This window comes from Euphorbia lathyris, chromosome 5, assembly GCF_963576675.1.
Source record: "Euphorbia lathyris chromosome 5, ddEupLath1.1, whole genome shotgun sequence".
Taxonomy (NCBI): domain Eukaryota; kingdom Viridiplantae; phylum Streptophyta; class Magnoliopsida; order Malpighiales; family Euphorbiaceae; genus Euphorbia; species Euphorbia lathyris.
Genome location: NC_088914.1, coordinates 76,757,858 through 76,779,415, shown reverse-complemented (window position 1 = coordinate 76,779,415; position 21,558 = coordinate 76,757,858). Strand labels below are relative to the sequence as shown.

General features: G+C 37.9%; 3 protein-coding genes across 4 annotated transcripts; all 3 read right to left on the bottom strand.

The window, feature by feature from the left end:
- Window positions 1–389: 389 nt before the first annotated feature.
- Window positions 390–4,474, bottom strand: LOC136228915 (subtilisin-like protease SBT1.9). 2 transcript variants are annotated; one of them, XM_066017415.1, is made up of 4 exons: window positions 4,230–4,474; window positions 4,064–4,153; window positions 3,335–3,379; window positions 390–2,756 (listed from the first exon to the last, which is right to left on the bottom strand). In XM_066017415.1, exon 4 carries the CDS (start codon window positions 2,731–2,733, stop codon window positions 556–558), a length of 2,178 nt encoding a protein of 725 aa, XP_065873487.1. In that variant the 5' UTR covers window positions 2,734–2,756; window positions 3,335–3,379; window positions 4,064–4,153; window positions 4,230–4,474; the 3' UTR covers window positions 390–555. The 2 variants fall into 2 exon arrangements, with proteins under 2 accessions (XP_065873487.1, XP_065873486.1); XM_066017414.1 differs by lacking the exons at window positions 3,335–3,379; window positions 4,064–4,153; window positions 4,230–4,474 and having other exon boundaries at window positions 390–2,840.
- Window positions 4,475–6,392: 1,918 nt separating this feature from the next.
- On the bottom strand, window positions 6,393–8,882 carry LOC136230177 (subtilisin-like protease SBT1.9). The gene has a single exon (XM_066019152.1). The coding sequence runs from the start codon at window positions 8,829–8,831 to the stop codon at window positions 6,552–6,554; it is 2,280 nt and encodes a 759-aa protein (XP_065875224.1). The 5' UTR covers window positions 8,832–8,882; the 3' UTR covers window positions 6,393–6,551.
- Window positions 8,883–10,388: 1,506 nt separating this feature from the next.
- LOC136230673 (uncharacterized) lies at window positions 10,389–13,358 on the bottom strand. Its single transcript, XM_066019826.1, has 7 exons — window positions 13,203–13,358; window positions 13,043–13,132; window positions 12,686–12,840; window positions 12,104–12,224; window positions 11,137–11,256; window positions 10,993–11,063; window positions 10,389–10,905 (listed from the first exon to the last, which is right to left on the bottom strand). The coding sequence occupies exons 1-7, from the start codon at window positions 13,293–13,295 to the stop codon at window positions 10,662–10,664; spliced, it is 894 nt and encodes a 297-aa protein (XP_065875898.1). The 5' UTR covers window positions 13,296–13,358; the 3' UTR covers window positions 10,389–10,661.
- Between the last annotated feature and the right edge of the window lie 8,200 nt (window positions 13,359–21,558).

Genomic DNA, 21,558 nt, shown 5'->3' with positions numbered 1-21,558 from the left:
TGGAACCGGTCCATATCAACCATTGTGAAGAACACACAAGCAACTCAAAAACTTCTATCTTGGATTTAAATGACAAAGTCCAAAAAAACACGTGCAAAATCATCTACTATAGTCAACATTTATCTACTTCCAGTCAAAGATTTGTGTCTGTACAATCCTCAAATTTTCAACATGTAAAAGTTTAAAAGCAGCACAAGTTTATATATGGCTTGCTAAAAGGATTTCTACTTTGTTTTGTTGTATGACACATAATCACATAAAGGAATGTGACCTTTACAGTTCATAAAAATGTCACAACAGCTTATAAGCTGAACTTAAATCAAAAAAACAATTAACATTTATTTGTACAATCTTTAACAGAAAACACTAAAAATGACTGGTATGGTAACATTCATGTTAACTTGTGAGGAAATCAAGTAGAAAATAGAAGACATGCGATGCTCGGAAAACTAATTGCAGAAGGATAGGAATTAATTACTATGCATATAATTCCAATTATTAATACAACAGTTACACGCGCGCGCTCGCACACATATATATATATATATATCATGGCTAGACTTTAGTGGTGGCAACTATAGGACTCCTAACAGTATACTTGCCTTGATCATGAACCCAACTAAGAGAACCATAGACCACATCTTCTTTCATTATTTTTGGACCTTCCACAGTAAGTTTGTAGCTTAGCTTCTCATACTTATACTTGAATTCCAACTTCTCTGGCTCCACTTTCACCTTTAGTCCATCCATGTTTGTCAAATTTGCACTGTAGCTAGACACTGCTTCTCCAACATTAGTGACAGTCCTTTGAAACTCGTACACTAATATTTCATCTGAATGTGAGGCTGAGTCACTACTTCCAGTGAAATGAGCAATGAAGGATGGATAATTAAGATCCAATGACATGTTTATACAGCTGGGGTTGGATTTTGTGATGATTTGTAATTGTTTCTTTGTGTAGTTCATTGCACAAAGAAGGTTGATGTAGTCTTCTTCTGTTGCATCATAGATAAGTCCTGGATTTAGTGACTTGTTCGGATCTATGTGGCCAGATCCTATGTCTAAAGGGGTTGCTGGAGCATTATCAAATGCGATAACATCTCGAATTGGACCATTGGTGTTGTCTAGTGGATTTGCAGTTGTCATAAGTGCAGATCTAATAGCTGCAGGGCTCCAATCAGGGTGTGCAGTTTTAACTAATGCAGCTACACCTGCGACGTGAGGGGTTGACATTGAGGTGCCTGTGTCAAAGTTGAAATTGCTGAATAAGGGCTTCCCCCGAACTTGGGTTACTGAACTTATTGGAGACCATGATGCTACTACTGATGTGCCTGGGGCGATAATATCTGGCTTGACAACATACATACAGCTAAAAAATGGCCCTCTACCACTGTAGAAATCCACCATAGGAGCTGGCTTTATCCCAATAATTGTCTCCTGAAATTGCCAACTTCCTTTTGGATTATCGGTCTTCTGTATGAAGTCTACTACCCTTTGGCCATCTTCTGAATTCATAAATGCTGCTGGAAATGGGCTTTTAGTGTAGTAATCTGATACAGTGTAATTCGTTATGAAAACAGCTCCTAGAACACCTGCAGTATTGGCCTTTTCAAATTGATCACTCAGGCTTAAATTGTCCTTGCACACAATAATATTCTTCTTGTTCTTCGTCATCTCCTCCATGCTGGCACACGCATCCAAGAATACTAAAGATGTTAGACTTTGAGAATAATTCCCTGGATACACTGATCGGAAGCTGATCTCATTCTGGTTGCCTAACGTTAAAGTTCCCCCAAAATCACGGTCTACAGTACCAGCTCCAACTGTAATAAGCCATGGAGCCGCATTGACAATTGTATCAGCCTGATTTCCTGCTGATGCTGCTACAAAGATACCTTCTTTCACGGCTGCAAAAGTGGCCACTGCAATCGCATCTTCATCCAAAGAAGAAATGTAATCTTGGGATAAGGCCAAGGACAAGGACAATATATCTACTCCATCTTTAATTGCTTGGTCAATTGCAGCAAGAACATCAGATGCATAAACGCCATAATTCCAAATTGTTTTATACATAGCTATTCTAGCCATTGGTGCCATACCGCTAGATGTACCATTGGCATATCCAAAGAACGACGCTCCCTTGACAAAGGTGCCAGCAGCAGTTGATGCAGTATGAGTTCCATGCCCATCTGTATCTCTAGTAGAATTCATTGAGATATTCACATCAGGATTTTCTGCAAGATAACCCTTGTTGAAAAAGTAAGCACCAATAAGTTTCTTGTTACACAAGCTGGAATTGAATTGAGTACCAGCCTCACATTTCCCTTTCCATCTAGAGGGAACTGGAGTCATTCCTTCATCATTAAAACTTTCACTCTCCGGCCAAATTCCAGTGTCAACTAATCCAATAATAACATCTTCACCATAATTTGTAGCCGGCCAAGCACCAGAATCAGTACTCAAGCCAAGAAACTGAGATGTGTGGGTTGTGTGGACTTGAAGAGGCCAATCTCGGGTATGAAAAATGTATCCTGGATGTTTCTTGAGGGCTTCAAGTTCAGAATTAGTGAGAGTAGCACTAAATCCATTTGCAGAACTTGTGTAAGTGTACAAATGCTTATTAAGCGTACAAGGAGTGATGTTGGAATCAACAATGTCGAATATAGAAGAAAGAGTGGCCAGATACCAGTGATGGTGGTTAAAGAATGCTGTGGGCTTGGCTGTGGAGTCCATGTGTATAATATATGTATGAGATTCTGCAAAAGCAGAGGTAAAGAAGGAAAATGTGAGAAGTAGATATCCCATCTCCACCTTGAGAATTAGAGAAGCCATGAATGGAGTACTTGAAACGCTTTTATGTTTATGCACATAATTTAGCAGGTTTTATAGATTATAAAATAGTTCATTTTCTTTCCCAATATCAATCATGAAACAAATAATAGGACAACTTAACCGACCAAGGTATTTAGGATCATGTTTTTAAATCAGTCTCTTGTCCAATTCTTCTGTATAATAGTCTTTTATTTAACTATCAATCAATGTGGAAAGGTACCTTTATGTTCTTATCTATCAAGGTGGAGGAAACCACAAGCAAGCTTAGATAAGTTTTACATGTATTATTAAACATATCTACAAGCACGTTTTTAATTAGCAGATCAACTTTGGAAAGCAATATAATATAAATGATTAAAAGTAAAATGAAAATAAGAAGAGATGGCAGAGTATTTACTCGGGTGGTTAAAGTCATTGCAATAAATCTTTTCTCATACAGCTCCCATGAATAAATTGAAGTAATTTAGTAGCAGATTTTGAATAGCTAAAATAAGATTAGTACCTCTCGATTCGTTTCTGCAGAGGAGACAGCAGCAGGATGCATATTCTGTGACGTAATAAAAAAATTACAAATAATTGAGTGATCTTCTAATATTTGGCTTTGTGCATTTTCATATATTTTACCATTATGTTCCATTAGACTTTAGAGTGATCAGAGAAAACAAGCATGACTATTTTCATTTCAAAGAGTAACAATATGTACATGTTTGACTATTTCCAGTCCATCCTCCGACAGAATGAACATTCACCCCGTGAAATCTACCTTCACCGATTCAAATGCTAACCCGAGTAAAACAGAATAAAACTTCAATAGAATTTTTGTGACCACAATAAAACGTTACAGATACAGCATTTGTGTTATATTTATTCTAAAACATGCCAACTTAATTATGCTCCAAGAAGCTCAAAATCTCCACCACCAAACCAGATGTCTTATCTTGAAATGGCTGGTGGTGCAACTGAAACCAGACGTTGTACTTTCAAAATACCACCTCTACCTAGTGCAACTTGCTTCCTATGTTGTCTTTTATAAATATTACAGTTGCCTGATTAACCTTGTATTTGTATCTGTCCACATGTATTTTATCACTAAATGTAATAAACTGTTAGGCAACAGTACTGAATTAACAAAGAATCCATTAACTAAAGTAAAGTATTACAAGAGATTTATCACACTAATATAATTTTAGAAATTGAAAGTGGAAGAATATCAGTGTTTTCACTGAGGTACCTCTTTTTGAAGATAAACTTTTGCTCGAAGACGGCCGGTCTGATCAAATATGAAAACGACGCCGAGCTCCGGCAATTCCATTAGTGCATCCTGATTAGCAAAAATGGTAAAAAGAAAAAAAAAATCGATAATCTCCATAGCAAACCTAACAAGCAGAAATGTGAACCTGGTGACATTTCCATCGAACGGAAGGAAGGGCCGCGACCATGCTTTGAACGTTATCAAGCTCGCGCACCAGATCGGGCGCCTCAGGTCCTATCTCCGATGAGCTCATCTTCTTTTCACTCTGCTATTTCCCGCCAAGAATAAACGCCCAGTTGGATGCATTAAAGAAAGATGCACTCTGATTCGAAATATTTCTCCATTCTTTTTCGCAGGCAATTTGGACAGCAGTATTATTTATGTACAGGGATCCTTTTTGTACTTATTTATTTGGAAAAGATATTGATGTACAGGGATCCTTTTTGTACTTATTTATGCATGCCATGGGTCATTATTTTAGTGCCCAAGTGGGTTCACTTTGATTGACAACTATAATTATTAAGCTCCTGATGCTCTTGGAAAACTTTGGAATATCCGTTTCGGAGAGCTTGTTCTCCTTCCCTATGGTCTTATCCTTTCCCTAATATGCTCAGAGAAACAAATCCTTTTTTTCAAGGGTAGTAGCTCATTTTCTTTACGTGATAAGCATGTTCTATCTCAACTTAATTTATCTGCTAGGCTGCCTAAAGCTCATCACGTGATAGAAATTTGTTGGCAGCCTCCTCCGCCTGGGTTGATGAAGGCGAATACAGACGGTTCAACTTTGGGAGGCGAATGCAGTCACAAATAAATAACGATTGGTACGAATATAAAACATAAGCAGAAAGTATCATCATGCAGATGAAGCAGCTATATCCAGTTATGTGCCAAAAATGTCTGATTACAAAAGTAAATAGAAAGGGAAGTTGTATGTATCACAATGAAATTGCAGATCACTCAATCCAGTAGTGTGAGAAATTCAAGAGAAAAGTACAAGAATACATGAACTCAGGAATCCTGAAGTTCGAGAGAAGAATTGAAGAAACTCCTACAGTAAACACGCTGCAGGAAGGAGCAACAATGGAACCGGTCCATATCAACCATTGTGAAGAACACACAAGCAACTCAAAAACTTCTATCTTGGATTTAAATGGCAACAACAACACCAAAGCGTTAGTCCCGAAATGATTCGGGGTCGGCTAACATGAACCATCATATAAAACCGTGAAAATCAAGTCGTGTCAGCGACACAGATTCGCTCCCTCCACTCCGTCCTATCCACTACCATATTTTCCTCAATTCTCAATAAACTCATATCACTCTCGATCACCCTCCTCCAAGTTTGCTTAGGTCTTCCCCTACCCCTCACCACTACATCCCTTTGCCACTCTTCGGTTCTCCTAACCGGCGCATCAAGCGCTCTACGTCTCACATGGCCAAACCACCTTAGTCGGTTTTCTCTCATTTTATTCTCAATAGATGTGACCCCTACTTTTGTCCTAATTATTTCATTACGCACCCGGTCCTTTCTCGTGTGACCACACATCCATCTCAACATACGCATCTCCGCCACCGACATCTTATGGATGTGGCAGTGTTTCACTGCCCAACACTCCGTACCATATAACAATGCTGGTCTAATTGCCGTCCGGTAGAATTTTCCCTTCAATCTATTAGGCATGCCGGGATCACAAAGGAAACCCGTAGCACTCTTCCACTTCGACCAACCAGCTTTAATCCTATGAGCAACATCTCCATCTACTTCTCCATCCGTTTGGATAATAGATCCTAAATACCGGAAGCAATCCGAGGCCTGAACAACTCTCCCATCTAGGGTGATTGTCCCTACCTCCCTACTCCTACGGCCGCTAAACTTACACTCCAAATATTCTGTCTTACTTCGACTCAACTTAAAGCCTCTAGATTCTAGAGTTTGCCTCCATAGTTCCAACTTCATCTCCACTCCTTCTTTCGTCTCATCAACCAACACAATATCATCTGCAAACACATGCAAAATCATCTACTATAGTCAACATTTATCTACTTCCGGTCAAAGATTTGTGTCTGTACAATCCTCAAATTTTCAACATGTAAAAGTTTAAAAGCAGCACAAGTTTATATATGGCTTGCTAAAAGGATTTCTACTTTGTTTTGTTGTATGACACATAATCACATAAAGGAATGTGACCTTTACAGTTCATAAAAATGTCACAACAGCTTATAAGCTGAACTTAAATCAAAAAAAACAATTAACTTTTATTTGTACAATCTTTAACAGAAAACACTAAAAATGACTGGTGTGGTAACATTCATGTTAACTTGTGAGGAAATCAAGTAGAAAATAGAAGACATGCGATGCTCGGAAAACTAATTGCAGAAGGATAGGAATTAATTACTATGCATATAATTCCAATTATTAATACAACAGTGACACACGAGCCCGCGCGCACATATATATATATATATATCATGGCTGGACTTTAGTGGTGGCAACTATAGGACTCCTAACAGTATACTTGCCTTGATCATGAACCCAACTAAGAGAACCATAGACCACATCTTCTTTCATTATTTTTGGACCTTCCACAGTAAGTTTGTAGCTTAGCTTCTCATACTTATACTTGAATTCCAACTTCTCTGGCTCCACTTTCACCTTTAGTCCATCCATGTTTGTCAAATTTGCACTGTAGCTAGACACTGCTTCTCCAACATTAGTGACAGTCCTTTGAAACTCGTACACTAATATTTCATCTGAATGTGAGGCTGAGTCACTACTTCCGGTGAAATAAGCAATGAAGGATGGATAATTAAGATCCAATGACATGTTTATACAGCTGGGGTTGGATTTTGTGATGATTTGTAATTGTTTCTTTGTGTAGTTCATTGCACAAAGAAGGTTTATGTAGTCTTCTTCTGTTGCATCATAGATAAGTCCTGGATTTAGTGACTTGTTCGGATCTATGTGGCCAGATCCTATGTCTAAAGGGGTTGCTGGAGCATTATCAAATGCGATAACATCTCGAATTGGACCATTGGTGTTGTCTAGTGGATTTGCCGTTGTCATAAGTGCAGATCTAATAGCTGCAGGGCTCCAATCAGGGTGTGCAGTTTTAACCAATGCAGCTACACCTGCGACATGAGGGGTTGACATTGAGGTGCCTGTATTAAAGTTGAAATTGCTAAATAAGGGCTTCTCTCGAACTTCGATTACTGGACTAATTGGAGACCATGATGCTAGAACTGATGAGCCTGGGGCAATAATATCCGGCTTGATAACATACTTACAGCTAAAAAATGGCCCTCTACCACTATAGTAATCCACCATAGGAGATGGCTTTATCCCAATAGTTGTCATCTGAAACTGCCAACTTCCTTTTGGATCATCGGTCTTCTGTATGTAGTCTACTACCCTTTGGCCATCTTCTAGATTCACAGTTGCTGCTGGAAATGGGCTATCAATGAAGTTTTCTGATGTAGAACTCGTGATGAAAATAACTCCTATAACACCTGCAGTATCAGCCCTTTCGTATTGATCAGCCATGCTTTCATTGTCCTTACACACAACGATACTCTTCTTATTCTTCTTCATCTCTTCCACACTGAGACACTCATCCAAGAAAACTAGGGATGTTGGACTTTGAGAATAATTCCCCAGATACTGTGATCCGAAGCTGATCTCATTCCCATCAACTAAAGTTAAAATTCCCCCAAAATCGCGATCTATGGTACCAGCTCCAACTGTGAGAAGCCATGGAGCTGCATTGACAATTGTATCAGGATGATTTCCTGCTGATGCTGCTACAAAGATACCTTCTTTCATAGCCGCAAAAGTGGCCACTGCGATTGCATCTTCATCCAAAGAAAAAACGTAATCTTCGGGAAAGGCCAAGGACAAGGACAATATATCCACTCCATCTTTAATTGCTTGGTCAATTGCAGCAAGAACATCAGATGCATAAACGCCATAAGTCCAAGTTGTTTTATAGATAGCTACCCTGGCCTTTGGTGCCATACCGCTAGATGTACCATTGGCATATCCAAAGAATGATGCTTCCTTGACAAAGGTGCCGGCAGCAGTTGATGCAGTATGAGTTCCATGCCCATTCGTATCTCTAGTAGAATTCATTGAGATATTGTCATAAGGATTTTCTGCAAAATAACCCTTGTTGAAAAAGTAAGCACCAATAAGTTTCTTGTTACACAAGCTGGAATTGAATTGAGTACCAGGCTCACATTTCCCTTTCCATCTTGAGGGAACTGGAGTCATTCCTTCATCGTTAAAACTTTCACTCTCCGGCCATATTCCAGTGTCAAGTAATCCAATAATAACATCTTCACCATAATTTGTAGCCGGCCAAGCACCAGAATCAGTACTCAAGCCAAGAAACTGAGATGTGTGGGTTGTGTGGACTTGAAGAGGCCGATCTCGGGTATGAGAAATGTATCCTGGGTGTTTCTTGAGGGCTTCAAGTTCAGAATTAGTGAGAGTAGCACTAAATCCATTTGCAGAACTTGTGTAAGTGTACAAATGCTTATTAAACGTACAAGGAGTGACGTTGGAATCAACAATGTCGAATATAGAAGAAAGAGTGGCTAGATACCAGTAATGGTGGTTAAAGAATGCTGTGGGCTTGGCTGTGGAGTCCATGTGTATAATATATGTATGAGATTCTGCAAAAGCAGAGGTAAAGAAGGAAAATGTGAGAAGTAGATATCCCATCTCCACCTTGAGAATGAGAGAAGCCATGAATGGAGTACTTGAAGCGCTTTTATGTTTATGCACATAATTTAGCAGGTTTTATAGATTATAAAATGGTTCATTTTCTTTCCCAATATCTATCATGAAACAAATAATAGGACAAGTTAACCGAACAAGGTATTTAGGATCATGTTTTTAAATCAGTCTCTTGTCCAATTCTTCTGTATAATAGTCTTTTATTTTATTATTAATCAATGTGGAAAGATACCTTTATGTTCTTATCTATCAATGTGGACAAAACCACAAGCAAGCTTAGATAAGTTTTATATGTATTATTAAACATATCTACAAGCACGTTTTTAATTAGCAGATCAACTTTGGAAAGCAATTCAGTGACCGTAATATAATATAAATGATTAATAGTAAAATGAAAATAAGAAGAGATGGCAGAGTATTTACTCGGGTGGTTAAAGTCATTGCAATAAATCTTTTCTCATCCAGCTCCATCAATAAATTGAAGTAATTTAGTAGCAGATTTTGAATAGCTAAAATAAGATTAGTACCTCTCGATTCGTTTCTGCAGAGGAGACAGCAGCAGGATGCATATTCTGTGACGTAATAAAAGAAAATTACAAATAATTGAGTGATCTTCTAATACTTGGCTTTGTGCATTTTCATATATTTTACTAGGGGTGCACGTGGTCGGTTAACCAGTCCATTAAGGTTAATTCGGTTGGTTAACCATTTAATCGGTTTTTTAAAAACATTAACCATACACTAGTCCATTAAATTCGGTTAACCACTAATCGGTTAACCAATTATTTCGGTCGGTTAACCTTTTATTTCGGTTTCTAACCATTAGTAAATAAAAATAAGAATAATAAAAGAATTCTAACTTTTATTGTGAGGGAGACGGCGGGTCAATGGCGAGTTGAAGAGATTAACTGCGGAGAGGGAGATGTACGTGCATTATGATCCCTCAGTTTTGATTCTGTTAAATTGTTTAGTCCCAATATCAAATCTCCGTCTAAAAATGTGTTAAAAAACAATTAAACGGATAAAAAAAATACAAAATGCCCCTAATAAAACTTATGGCTATAAAATTTTGAAAAACAAGTAATAAAATTTTATCATTGTTTCTACATCCAAAAACATAAAAAAAAACTCGAATAACTGAAATTAGAGAGACAGTAACAAATTAACTGAGAGTTATTTACATATTTTCATCTCATTTGATAGGACTAAACCATTAAAAGTGAAAAAATTTAGAGACCTTATAATTAATAGTGATTGATTAATGAGTTATGAAAATCTATAGGGACTAAATAATTGTTTACCCATATAAATAAATTTATTTTTATATTTTTTAATATTTAATTGAGATTCGGTCGGTTTCGGTTAACCACGGTTTTTGGAATAAAGAAACCGTAACCGTAACCATTAACCATTATTTTTAGAATTAAAAACCGTACACTAGTCCATCGGTTTCGGTTAACCTTATTTTCGGTTTGGTTTCGGTTTGGTTTTCCGGTTTTTCGGTTTTCCAGATTTTTGTGTGCACCCCTATATTTTACCATTATGTTCCATTATACTTTAGAGTGATCAGAGAAAACAATAATGACTATTTTCATTTCAAAGAGTAACAATATGTACATGTTTGACTATTTCTAGTCCATCGTCCGACAGAATGAACATTCAACCCGTGAAATCTACCTTCACCGATTCAAATACTAGAGGGGAGAACGGGTTTACAAGCATGTGCATACACACACTGTAATGCCTTGACCATCTCAGCTATCAGAATATCCGTAAGATCAGAATGAAGGGAGAAAAAATAAGGAGTTATCAAACACCAAAAAAATCTTCAAGAAAAGGATGTTAATCATTGGTGTCTTCATCTTCTTCAGGCCTAACAAAGAACTCAATAAAAGCTAGGCGACTAGGTTGCTGATAGCCAGCAGAATCTACATGTGGATTTGAAATGGATGATCGTGCAACTGAAACCAGATGTTGTACTTTCAAAATTCCACCTCTACCAATTGTCAACTTGCTTCCTCTGTTGTCTTTTATAACACTGCTAGGTATATTAGATGTAGTTGCTCGAATAAACTTGTATTTGTATCTGTTCACATGTATTTTATTGGTTACGAAATGGAGTATAGGAGTGTGATGATGTAATAAATTGACAAAAAAAGAATCAACACACTACCTGTAAGAGACTTGACGATCACAATGAAATGCAATCAAAAGATCAGTATTAACATAATACATGAAGTCTATCTGCAAAAACAAAAGGTTTAGGATTGTGGAAGTCGAGTTCAGCAACATGTACGTGCTCATGCATAACAACTACCTGCAAGTCTCCATGGCCTTCACCTCTGAATGTTACAGATGGGGGATCTGGTTGAAGGGTAATCTGGATACTGGATCCTGGCCATTCAAGATCATCAACAGCTTCCTTAAGTGCTGCAGACTGGGTTGTAAACACCATTATATCAGAGGAGTAGTTAAAACAAAGAAGATGCAAGCTTGAAAAAAAAAAAAAAAAATCACTACTCAATGAACATTCTATAAGACAGACTTCTCCAAGTAACTCAATATTAAAGATCCACATAACATGAAGTTTAACATCAATGCTTTGTAAGATATGAAGAAATTCATAATTAATAAAGCTCAAGAAAATTTTCAATCTCATTTTAATGATGCAAAAAGTCAAGTCAAAGAACTCATGGCCATTTGCAATCATGACACTTAACTAACTATACTTCAAGCTTAGCTTCCAGATAGATTAAGAATTACCCTGCAGCAATCTTTACATCCAAATGTCGGACTGATAGAAATAGACTAGCAAGTGGACAATTGACAAACATTTTTGCCCATTTTTAAGTAAGTTATGATGACATTACGTTCCCATACAATACAGTTCTGCAATTGACAAACTTTTTGGCATGTGATTATTTATCTTCAGAACAACAAGAAGTAAACAGGTTCCGCCTACTTAGGAAGCCAGCAGAAACCCAACATAGTTATCAACCACTACCTTATTTGAATAAGCACTCTAACTTCTAATACCCATGTGAAATTGACTCCGTGCATTTCAGCATTAGAGTTGATGAAAAGTTCCAAGAAAATATGCTATCATGCATATTCAAAAAATTTGGAGTTAAACGCGAAAGAAAGCTCTAGGAAAACAATTACACATTAAAATCTCCATCTTTGCAAGCAGAATTTTTGTTGCTACCAACAGTGATTTCCAAGGACAAAAAAAAGGGGCTAGGATGTGCTTCCCTTATACATAATTGTGAGTTAAGATATGCTACCTTAACAGTAAAACTTAGTGGTGCACTTCCTGCAGGTTCAAAGTTGTGGTCCCATGAAATCGTGTCTGGAATTCTTGTCCTGACTTCAGCATAAATACAGGCATCTAGAGAATCAACAGACCTAAAGCATTGATGGAAAAAAATAGTTAATAATTATACTCTCTTAAATGGGTATCTTCTGACTAAACACTTCAATCTTTTGCACTGCAAAGGACTTTAAATCCACAAAGAGAGCAGGTAAAACAACATTAATTAACTGAGTCAAAAAGAAAAATCATAGAAGTAATGTCACAAGTTCCATCAAAGAAAATAAATTGTGATTGTAGTGCAGGTAAGGTATAGGCGTCAAGAATCAGTTCCATCTTCCTCCTATCATCATACAAACTGCATGTTTTTGCTTAGTATTCTCTTAGAGAATGGGAAATCCATATACTTTCTTCAGCCACTCAAACTACAGATTACATCAAAAGAGAATTTTCAGATCTAGTAACTTTTTGTGGCTATGCCTTGAACAATCTATTCTGATTAGTTGCTAAAATTTTCCCATTTCAGAAATATGAATAACTGATGATATCACCATACCTAAGTAGAAGCTGCATATCTGGTCCAGGATATCGAAATTCGACTGCAGTTGAATGTCCAGGTACTGAAAATGTGTTCAAGCAATCAACAAAAAGCCCCAAGCTAACTCCAAACCTAGGCCGCCCTTCAGTATTATATTCATATCGAACAAAAAGCTACAAAATACACATTAATTGAAAATTAAGACGAAAATTGCCCCAATTTTCTCGGCTAAGAAAACAAAATGAAATAGCAATCTAACTGAATTAACAAAGAATCCATGAACTATCGTAAAAAAATATTATGCGAGATTTTACCACTAAAATGTAATTTAGAAAATAAAAAGGAAAGTGGAAGATCATTGTTGTTACTAGGTACCTCTTTTTGAAGATACACTTTGGCTTGAAGGCAACCGGTCTCTTCAACTATGAAAACAACGCCGTGCTCCGACAATTCCACTACTGCATCCTGATAGGCAAAAATGGTCAAGAAAAATTCGATAATCTCCATAGCTAACCTAACAAGCAGAAATGTGAACCTGTTGACGTTTCCATCGAACAGAAGAAAGGGCGTCGACCATGCCTTGAACGTTATCAAGCTCGCACACTAGATCGGGCGCCTCTTGCTCCATCACCGATGAGCTCGTTTTCTTTTCACTCTACTCTTTCCCGCCAATAACAAATGCACTTTTTCCCCCGCGTTGCTGCGGATGCTTTAAAAAGATAGCATAGAATTTCAAAATATAATTTATAACTTCAAAAAAAAAAAACTTGGCAAAAAGCATCCTGAGCCCCTGATCTTTCATTGTTTGGTGCATTAAGCCCTCGATCTTTTATTTAGACACATTGAGCTCCTGATCTTTCACCATTTGGTGCATTAAGCCCTCGATCTTTCATTTAGACACATTGAGCCCTTGATCTTTCATATATGGATGTATTAGGTCCTTCCATAAATCAATTAATATATAGGTTTATTAAAGGCATGTTTGGTGTGACAACAAATGATGTTCTAAAAATAATAAATTCTAAAATAAAAAATATATTATACAAATTAATAAAAAATAATTTAAATAAAAAATAAAAAATTTATTGAACATAATAAAACATTGTTTTTCGATAATTATGTTCTAAAAATAAAAATAATGTTAAAATTGAAGCACATTTTGTGGAAATAAGAAGGGTAATTTTATCAATAACAAGTAACTACAAACAACTGTTCATGAAAAGAGCTTTTCGTGAAAAGCTCCAAAATATTGCAGTGTCCAGAGAAAATGCGAAACGCTGCAGTTATATAAACCTAACCAAACATGCCCTTAATAAACATATATATTAATTGATTTACGGAAGGGCCTAATACACCCATATATGAAAGATCAAGGGCTTAATGTGTCTAAATGAAAGATCGAGGGCTTAATACACCAAATGATGAAAGATTAGGGGCTTAATGTGTCTAAATAAAAGATCGAGGGCTTAATGCACCAAACAATGAAAGATCAGGGGCCTCAGGATGCTTTTTGCCAAAAAACTTATAATCAATATTTCACATGATATGTTGTGAATAAACATACAACACAAAGTATTTTTACTTGGTGTGTTTTCACCATTGGATGATGAAGCATAAAATTAATTCAACGGTGAAAACATACAAAGTAAGGCTTACTTTGTAAAAAACAAAGTAACCATAGCCTTTACATTATGATAGAAATATTTTTTTTTAGGAAAAACATATATTAAATGGAATAAAAGCTTAAGCAATAAAATTTCAAACCTTTAGAGTATTACTTCACAAGTCCTAATTTAAAATAGGAAGTTCCAACAAATTCATGAACCATTTTATTGGCAGAATGATTAACATAATTGACATAAACGTCATTAAAAGAACCTACAATCTACTATAATTATATGTTGATGATGCGGCAACATCTAAGATTGGTCATTACACTTCAGCATCTGTCTCAACAATACACTCGTCAATTCCTTTGTTCTTTAACCAACTAAGTGATTTCTGGATCAACACGAGGCAAATAACAAGATCCAATATAATAAGAACTGACTGTGGGTTGCCTAGCCAGCGGCAGTTCCAAGCAAGGTTACTCATGATGATAGGCGAACCTGTCCTACACATCACCTTTGACCCGGTTTTTAAGCCACTTCCATTTCTTTTTTTTAATTACTGAAATTGTCTCTTCCTTTAATGATTCTTCTATTCTTCTACGTTTTGGGTTCAATATGATCATCTCCTCATTTAAAATAGTATTAACGGTCTTCCCGTTTTCAATATTCCCCCACTTATTTCATCAACTACCATTTGAGTAACCCCCTACTATTCTCATTGATTCACGGTCATCTCTATTAATTACACCACTACTAAATTGGGAGTTATGATTTAACCCCGTTGAACCGGCAGTCATCATTGACGGAAATCCACCATCGCTCCTAACCCGACGTCACTCACCAGCCACCTTGCACCCTTGGGTGCGTACTTCCGACCAACTTGCGGATCATTCCAATATCATATGACTTAGCAACTTCCTCATTATCTGATTCATACACTTTAGAACAAAGTGATTTCTGTATGATCAAGCAACCCAAAAATAAAACAGAAGCATTTAATTCTCTCGTATTTGAAATCGATCCAAAACCATTCTCCGATTGGTCTTTTTAATTTCATTCTTCTCACCAGCAGCCTCCTACCATCCAATGAAATTCTATTGCGCTTGAACTTTCTCTAAATCCCCTAGAAATTTTTAGGGTCAAAGACAATAAACTTTGCCATATGATTACTCATAGTTATAACTACTTTTTCATACATGGATCCACTAGGCAGAATGAACGCATGTACCCAAATATCAATGTGAAATAAGGGTACTTCAGTCGACAAATTATTCATAGACAATCTATGAGTAATCATGATTTTATTATCAAACTCATGGAAAAAATGGAAAAGGAACAAGTTTGAGTTAATTGATCTGATATAAACTCTTTTACTCGGTCTCCATAGAGAAACCATGAGATCACTCATAGCCTGAAAGAGTGAGGGTGACTTTACCCTTTCCTTCACGAACCGATAAGTGTTTCTCCTCCCAGCATGGGTAGAATCCTGATCATATTGCCAAATTCGTCCTAAGAGTAAATGACATGCATCCTTGTCCAAGATATCATAATCAATCTCATCTTGGTAGTCCTCGATGGCAATTGTGGCACCTTATATTGTTGGTTCACCCTCAACACGCCCACACTCTTAATCCACCCCACCCTTTAGGGGCTTGGATGGGCTTCCACAACCAACCCAAACTTCTTGACAATGGCATTGCTAATGATATTCTCTTGACTGCCACTATCAATAGTCACATTGCACCTCTCTCCTTGCAACAAGCAACGAGTTTGGAACAATTGATGTCTTTAGTCCTCCTCAACTCGATTGGATACTAGCAACCTCCTCACTATATGCATAGCATGGGCATCATAAATTCCCCATCATCCTCCTCATTAATTGGCTCACAAAAGACCCTATCATTATCCTCATAATCGTCTTCATAACACTCAACATATTGGCAATTTGCCTCTTTAAACATTCATTTGAGCAATGACCAGACTCATTACATCATAAGCATATAAAGGGTGTCGGCTTAGCATAAGGATTATTACCTCTAAGAGGCGGTGTTTCTCCCTTAAAGGGTCTCACATCCCCAATCGATACCTTTCCCATAATTGGAACTTTCACCTTACTAGAACACACCATTTTCTTCCCTTTATCCATCGGTTTTGGCACATCCCATCCTATAGATGACCATCTCCCCCAGACCAATTATTACTATCTCGATTCCTCACATTCAATTGGGACTCCACCTTTAACGCTAAATTTTGAGCATATTGCACTCGGATCACCATTTGTGTCCCTATCTAATCTTGGATATTGTACCTCAAGCCTTCTAGGTACCTCGAGGTATTTTAGCTTTCGGTTTTCGACAAGTTAGCCCTTGCCGAAAGCCTCAAAATTTCTGAAGTATATTCATGGACACTCTTAGTTCCTTGAGAGCATCCCCGGTACGAGCTATAGATCTATTGTTCATAATCCGACAGTAAAAACTACTCTCGTAGCATTGCCTTCATCAAAAGCCAAAACCGAGTCGTCTCCCTACCACCCTTTCTTCTCTCCTCTCTCAATTGATCCCACCAAACTGAAGCACCTCCCTTCAACCCACAAACTAAACCTTCCATTATTTCGGAATCCCTGCATACTCAAAGAATTGTTCCACTTACGACAACCAATCCAAAACCCCCTCAATGTCTAATTCACCCCCAAACGAAGACAAATCCACTTTCAATTTAAACATATCATCCCTATCAAATTTATCGGCATGTGCATCCCTAGGATAATCGACACCAACATATGGATTTCTCTCAACCAACTCAACATTTATATTATCATTATAGCCAACATGTTCAGCATTCCCAACATCATCATACACATCACTATCACTATCTTCATTATGTACTAATACAAAATTGGGTGTTCTTGTTGAAACACCTTTCCACATAATTTTGATTTGACAAAATTGTTTAAGTATAATTAAAAACATATTCTAAACACACTAAGTTTAAATGCTTTGATTTATTCTACTAATGTGTTTGTTCAATGTTGAGTTAAAAATTGCTTATAAGACATAAGGATTAAAAGGCCCAAGCTTAATACAAGAGTCAAAGCCCAAGTCAAACTGTTCAAGATAACTCGGCTCGTGAATGTCAAAACGTTGTCGTTGTGGACAAAACGCAACTCAGTGGAAGAAGGATCTAGAAGACCTTCAGGGAACAACTTCGAAACGAAGCTGCTGAGTTGATTCGACAAAGCGTACAAGACAGCAGCTGGCTAAAGAAAACTTCCAGACAAAGTGTTTCCACTTTGGGTAAAGTTCAGACGACACATTATGCTGTCTAGTTGACATTACCATAAATGGAGAGACACTCTGCCGAGCTGACCAAAAGCTGACCGAGGACAGAAGATACTCAAATCTGATTGGCCAAGAGCTCTGAGCAAGTCAGGATGACAACGACAGGAAGCCGTTTCCCTCCAACGGTTATTTCGAAATTCAAAATGACCGATGCCTCAAGACGCCTCTATAAATAGTGCCATCAGAAGCTTCATTCAACACAGAACTTGATCAAGCCATTACGCTGACCAAATTTCTACGCAAGTTCTGCAAGCAAAAAAAAAAGCAAAGCAATCTTACACTAAATTTCATATCTTTTGTGTAAAAGTCTAGAGTGATTATTCAATCATCTAAGGTGTCTTAGCAATCATTGTTTAGGACAAACACTTATCATTTCTAGAGATTAGAAAGGAGAGGCTGAGTACTCGGTTATAGTACTCAGCGAGAGATTAGGATTAAGTAGAGGTATAGAGGAAGGTACTCTTGTTATACTCAGTTGCTAAGATTGTAAAAGGTTTGAGGCTCTACCTTTAAAGAGCTCAGTAGAGGATTCGAAAGCTCGGAACGTGTTCCGGGGACAAGACGTAGGCTAAGAAGCCGAACCTGGATAAATCTGCTGAGTAACGTATTTCTTACCTTAAACTCCTTATATATATTGCTTGCTTAAATAACCAAAAACTGACCAAGTAAAGAGGTCAAGCTGAGTTGTGCGCATCAAACATCTGAGCTCAGGAATAGACTCTAAGTGCTATCTCCTGACTCAAGTCAAGAAACTGACCTAGTCACCAGTTGACTAAGCCAGTATCTTGCTGTTTACTCAGCGCCGCTGTTAAAACCTTTTCTCTTAAGAAAAGAAGTCTGCCCTAAGTCTTAAAAAGTTTAAATAGTTCCTAGCCCCCCCTTGGAACTATACTTGTAACATTATAAGGGACCAACAAGTGGTATCAGAGCCTAAAAGCTCACTGTAAAAGGTTTAACAACCTTGAGCTGATCCCCACTATGGGCGAAAACAGTACTCGGTTTCTCCCAAGAAACCAAACAACTCAGATATTACCTGAGGGGCTGTCCATCACTCGGCCTCCCCTATTCTTCGGGTCTAACTATACCTTCTGGAAGAATAGGATGAAAAATTTCATTCAGGCTACAAATATGAGTGCCTGGCTATCTATAATGCAAGGCCCATTTGTACCTGTCGAAGTTGCGGCTGGCCAAACAGTTGTAAAAGCTGAGGCCAAATGGACAGAGGATGATCTCAAGAAGCTTCAAAATCACGCTTCGGCTATTAATATGCTTCACTGTGCGCTCGATGCTGCAGAATATAATAAAATTTCAGATTGTGAGTCGGCGCAAGAGATCTGGAAAAAGCTGGAGGTCACCTACGAAGGAACCAACAAAGTAAAGGAGTCCAAGGTGAACCAGCAGATGAGATTGTACGAGCTGTTCGAGATGAACAATGATGAGGGAATATCTGACATGAATGCAAGATTTACCAACATTATAAATGAGCTCAAGAGACTTGGGAAGATCTTCACTGAGGAAGAACAAGTCAAAAAGATACTCAGGAGTCTTCCTAAAGACTGGCAAGCAAAGAAGACCGCTTTTGAGGAAGCTCAGGACTTAACCACCTACAAATATGACGAACTTATCGGCTCGTTGCTGGCCCATGAGATATCAATGAAAAACTTCGAGGTGAAGGAAAAGTCTGAAGACAAGAAGCAGAAATCTCTTGTCATGAAAGCTGACTCCACTGATGGGAGCTCAACAGATGATGAAGAGATGGCTATGTTCACAAGGAAGATGAAAAGGCTGTTCAGGAAAAATGACAAATATTCTAAGAAGCCTTACAGAAAGTTTGATAAGTATAAAGCTGACTCCAGCGACAGCAAATACAAGAAAGACAACTCAAAGCCTATTACATGCTTTGAATGTCATCAAACTGGCCACATAAAGTCAAGCTGCCCCACGCTGAGGAAAGATAAGAAGAACGACAAAAAGGCAATGGTGGCTACATGGAGCGACAGTGATGAGTCTTCATCAACAGAAGCTGAGGCCACCGAGTCAGCGAAGATATGCTTCATGGCTGACGAACTTGCTGAGTCGTGCGTCTCTGAGCGTACTGACCCCTTCGTTGCATCTGACGATGAGGAGCAATCAAATGAGGTAATACCACTTTCCCAGCTCAAAAACGAAATGGGTAATGCCCTGAGTGATCTCTATACACTTGTCAAAAAGTGTAATAAGAAAATTAGAGCACTCAGCAGGCGCTGTGATGAGGTTGAAGAGGTCAAGCTGAGTGACCTCAGATACCTTCTTCAGGACAACTCAACTTTGCATGATAACATGAAGATCATACATGAGTCTGTTTCTGAAGTCCAATCAGTTTCAAAGAAACTGAGAAAGGACGTCACAACTATCCAAAACCAATTAAAGGTTCCAAATAAAAGAAACATTCCTCTGAGAACTCAGTACCAAGGTACTCAGCAGAGATGGAATCCCCAGCGGAATGTCCAGTGTGACTTCTGTGGGAAGAAAGGTCACACCACAAAGGTGTGCTGGCATGCTCAGCACTGGGGTGCTGACCAGTCAGTGAGACAACCTAAACAGAAGGTCAGCTGTGACTTCTGTGGAAAGAATGGCCATACTGTCCATGTCTGCCGCCATAAAATAAAATATGATGCTTTACCTGTTGAACCTAACAAGCAAGGACCCAAAAAGAATTGGGTACCTAAAAGTAACTAGTTACAATGCAGGTAAGCCTGAGATGTGCTGAGAAGTCAAAGATGTGGTATATTGACAGCGCATGCTCGAGGCATATGACTGGTGATGAAACTCAGTTCATCACGTTTGAGCGTAAACGAGGAGGAAGTGTAAGTTTTGGAGACAACAAAAAGGGTAAGATAGTAGGGTCAGGAACCATCAGAGGTAATCCTACTATTGAGTCAGTCTCCCTAGTCAGCGGACTCAAATATAACTTACTCAGCGTAGCTCAGCTATGTGACAATGGGAGAAAAGTTATATTTGATGCTACTGGATGTAAAATATATGAGGGAAAATCAAATGAGTTAATTTTAACTGCCCCTCGCATAGATAATGTCTTTATGCTAGACTTAGAGAAAAAGTTTTCAAAAACTGTATGCTTAGTATCAAAGGAAGAAAATTCCTGGCTATGGCATAGGAGACTTGGTCATGTAAGCATGGACCTCCTGGCCAAATTAGCAAGAAAGCAATTGGTTGAGGGACTGCCTGAACTTAAATTTGAAAAAGATCAATTATGCCACGCTTGCCAAGCTGGAAAACAAACCAAACAATCTTTTCATAGCAAAAATATTGTCTCAACTAAGCGTCCGTTAGAATTACTACACTTGGATCTCTTCGATCCAGTCTAGCCGCTGAGTCTGGGTGGAAGAAGATTTTCCTTGGTCATTGTAGATGACTTCTCTCAATACACTTGGGTCATCTTGCTGAGTAGCAAGGATGAGACCTTTGAGACATTTTCAAATTTGGTTAGAAAAATTGAAAATGATAAAGACCTAAAATTGGCTCACATCCGAAGTGATAATGGTGGAGAATTCAAAAACCAAAAGTTTGTTGAATTCTGTGAAGCCAGCGGCATTGACCACAATTTTTCTGCTCCTAGAACACCTCAACAAAATGGGGTTGTTGAAAGGAAGAACAAAACTCTGGTTGAAATAGCCAGGACAATGCTGGATGAGCATAGGCTTCCAAAGTATTTTTAGGGAGAGGCTGTTAACACAGCGTGCTATATTCTTAATAGGGCTCTAGTTAGACCTATATTAAAGAAAACCCCCTATGAACTTTGGAAAGGACGAAAGCCCAACATTGGATACTTTCATGCCTTTGGCTGTAAATGTTTTATTTTGAATACCAAAGATAGCTTAGCAAAGTTTGACTTAAAAGCTGATGAGGCTATCTTTTTAGGCTACTCAACAAACAGCAAAGCATA

Bases quoted from the DNA above. Each gene is read 5' to 3' on its own strand.
- LOC136230177 (XM_066019152.1), bottom strand. From the start codon at position 8,831: ATGGCTTCTCTCATTCTCAAGGTGGAGATGGGATATCTACTTCTCACA.
- LOC136228915 (XM_066017414.1), bottom strand. From the start codon at position 2,832: ATGGCTTCTCTAATTCTCAAGGTGGAGATGGGATATCTACTTCTCACA.
- LOC136230673 (XM_066019826.1), bottom strand. From the start codon at position 13,295: ATGGAGCAAGAGGCGCCCGATCTAGTGTGCGAGCTTGATAACGTTCAA. The intron at 12,225-12,685 runs GTATGGTGATAT...TCAATGCTTTAG, and splicing joins GATATGCAGCTTCTACTTAG to GTCTGTTGATTCTCTAGATG. The intron at 10,906-10,992 runs GTAGTGTGTTGA...ACATGTGAACAG, and splicing joins GATCGTCAAGTCTCTTACAG to ATACAAATACAAGTTTATTC.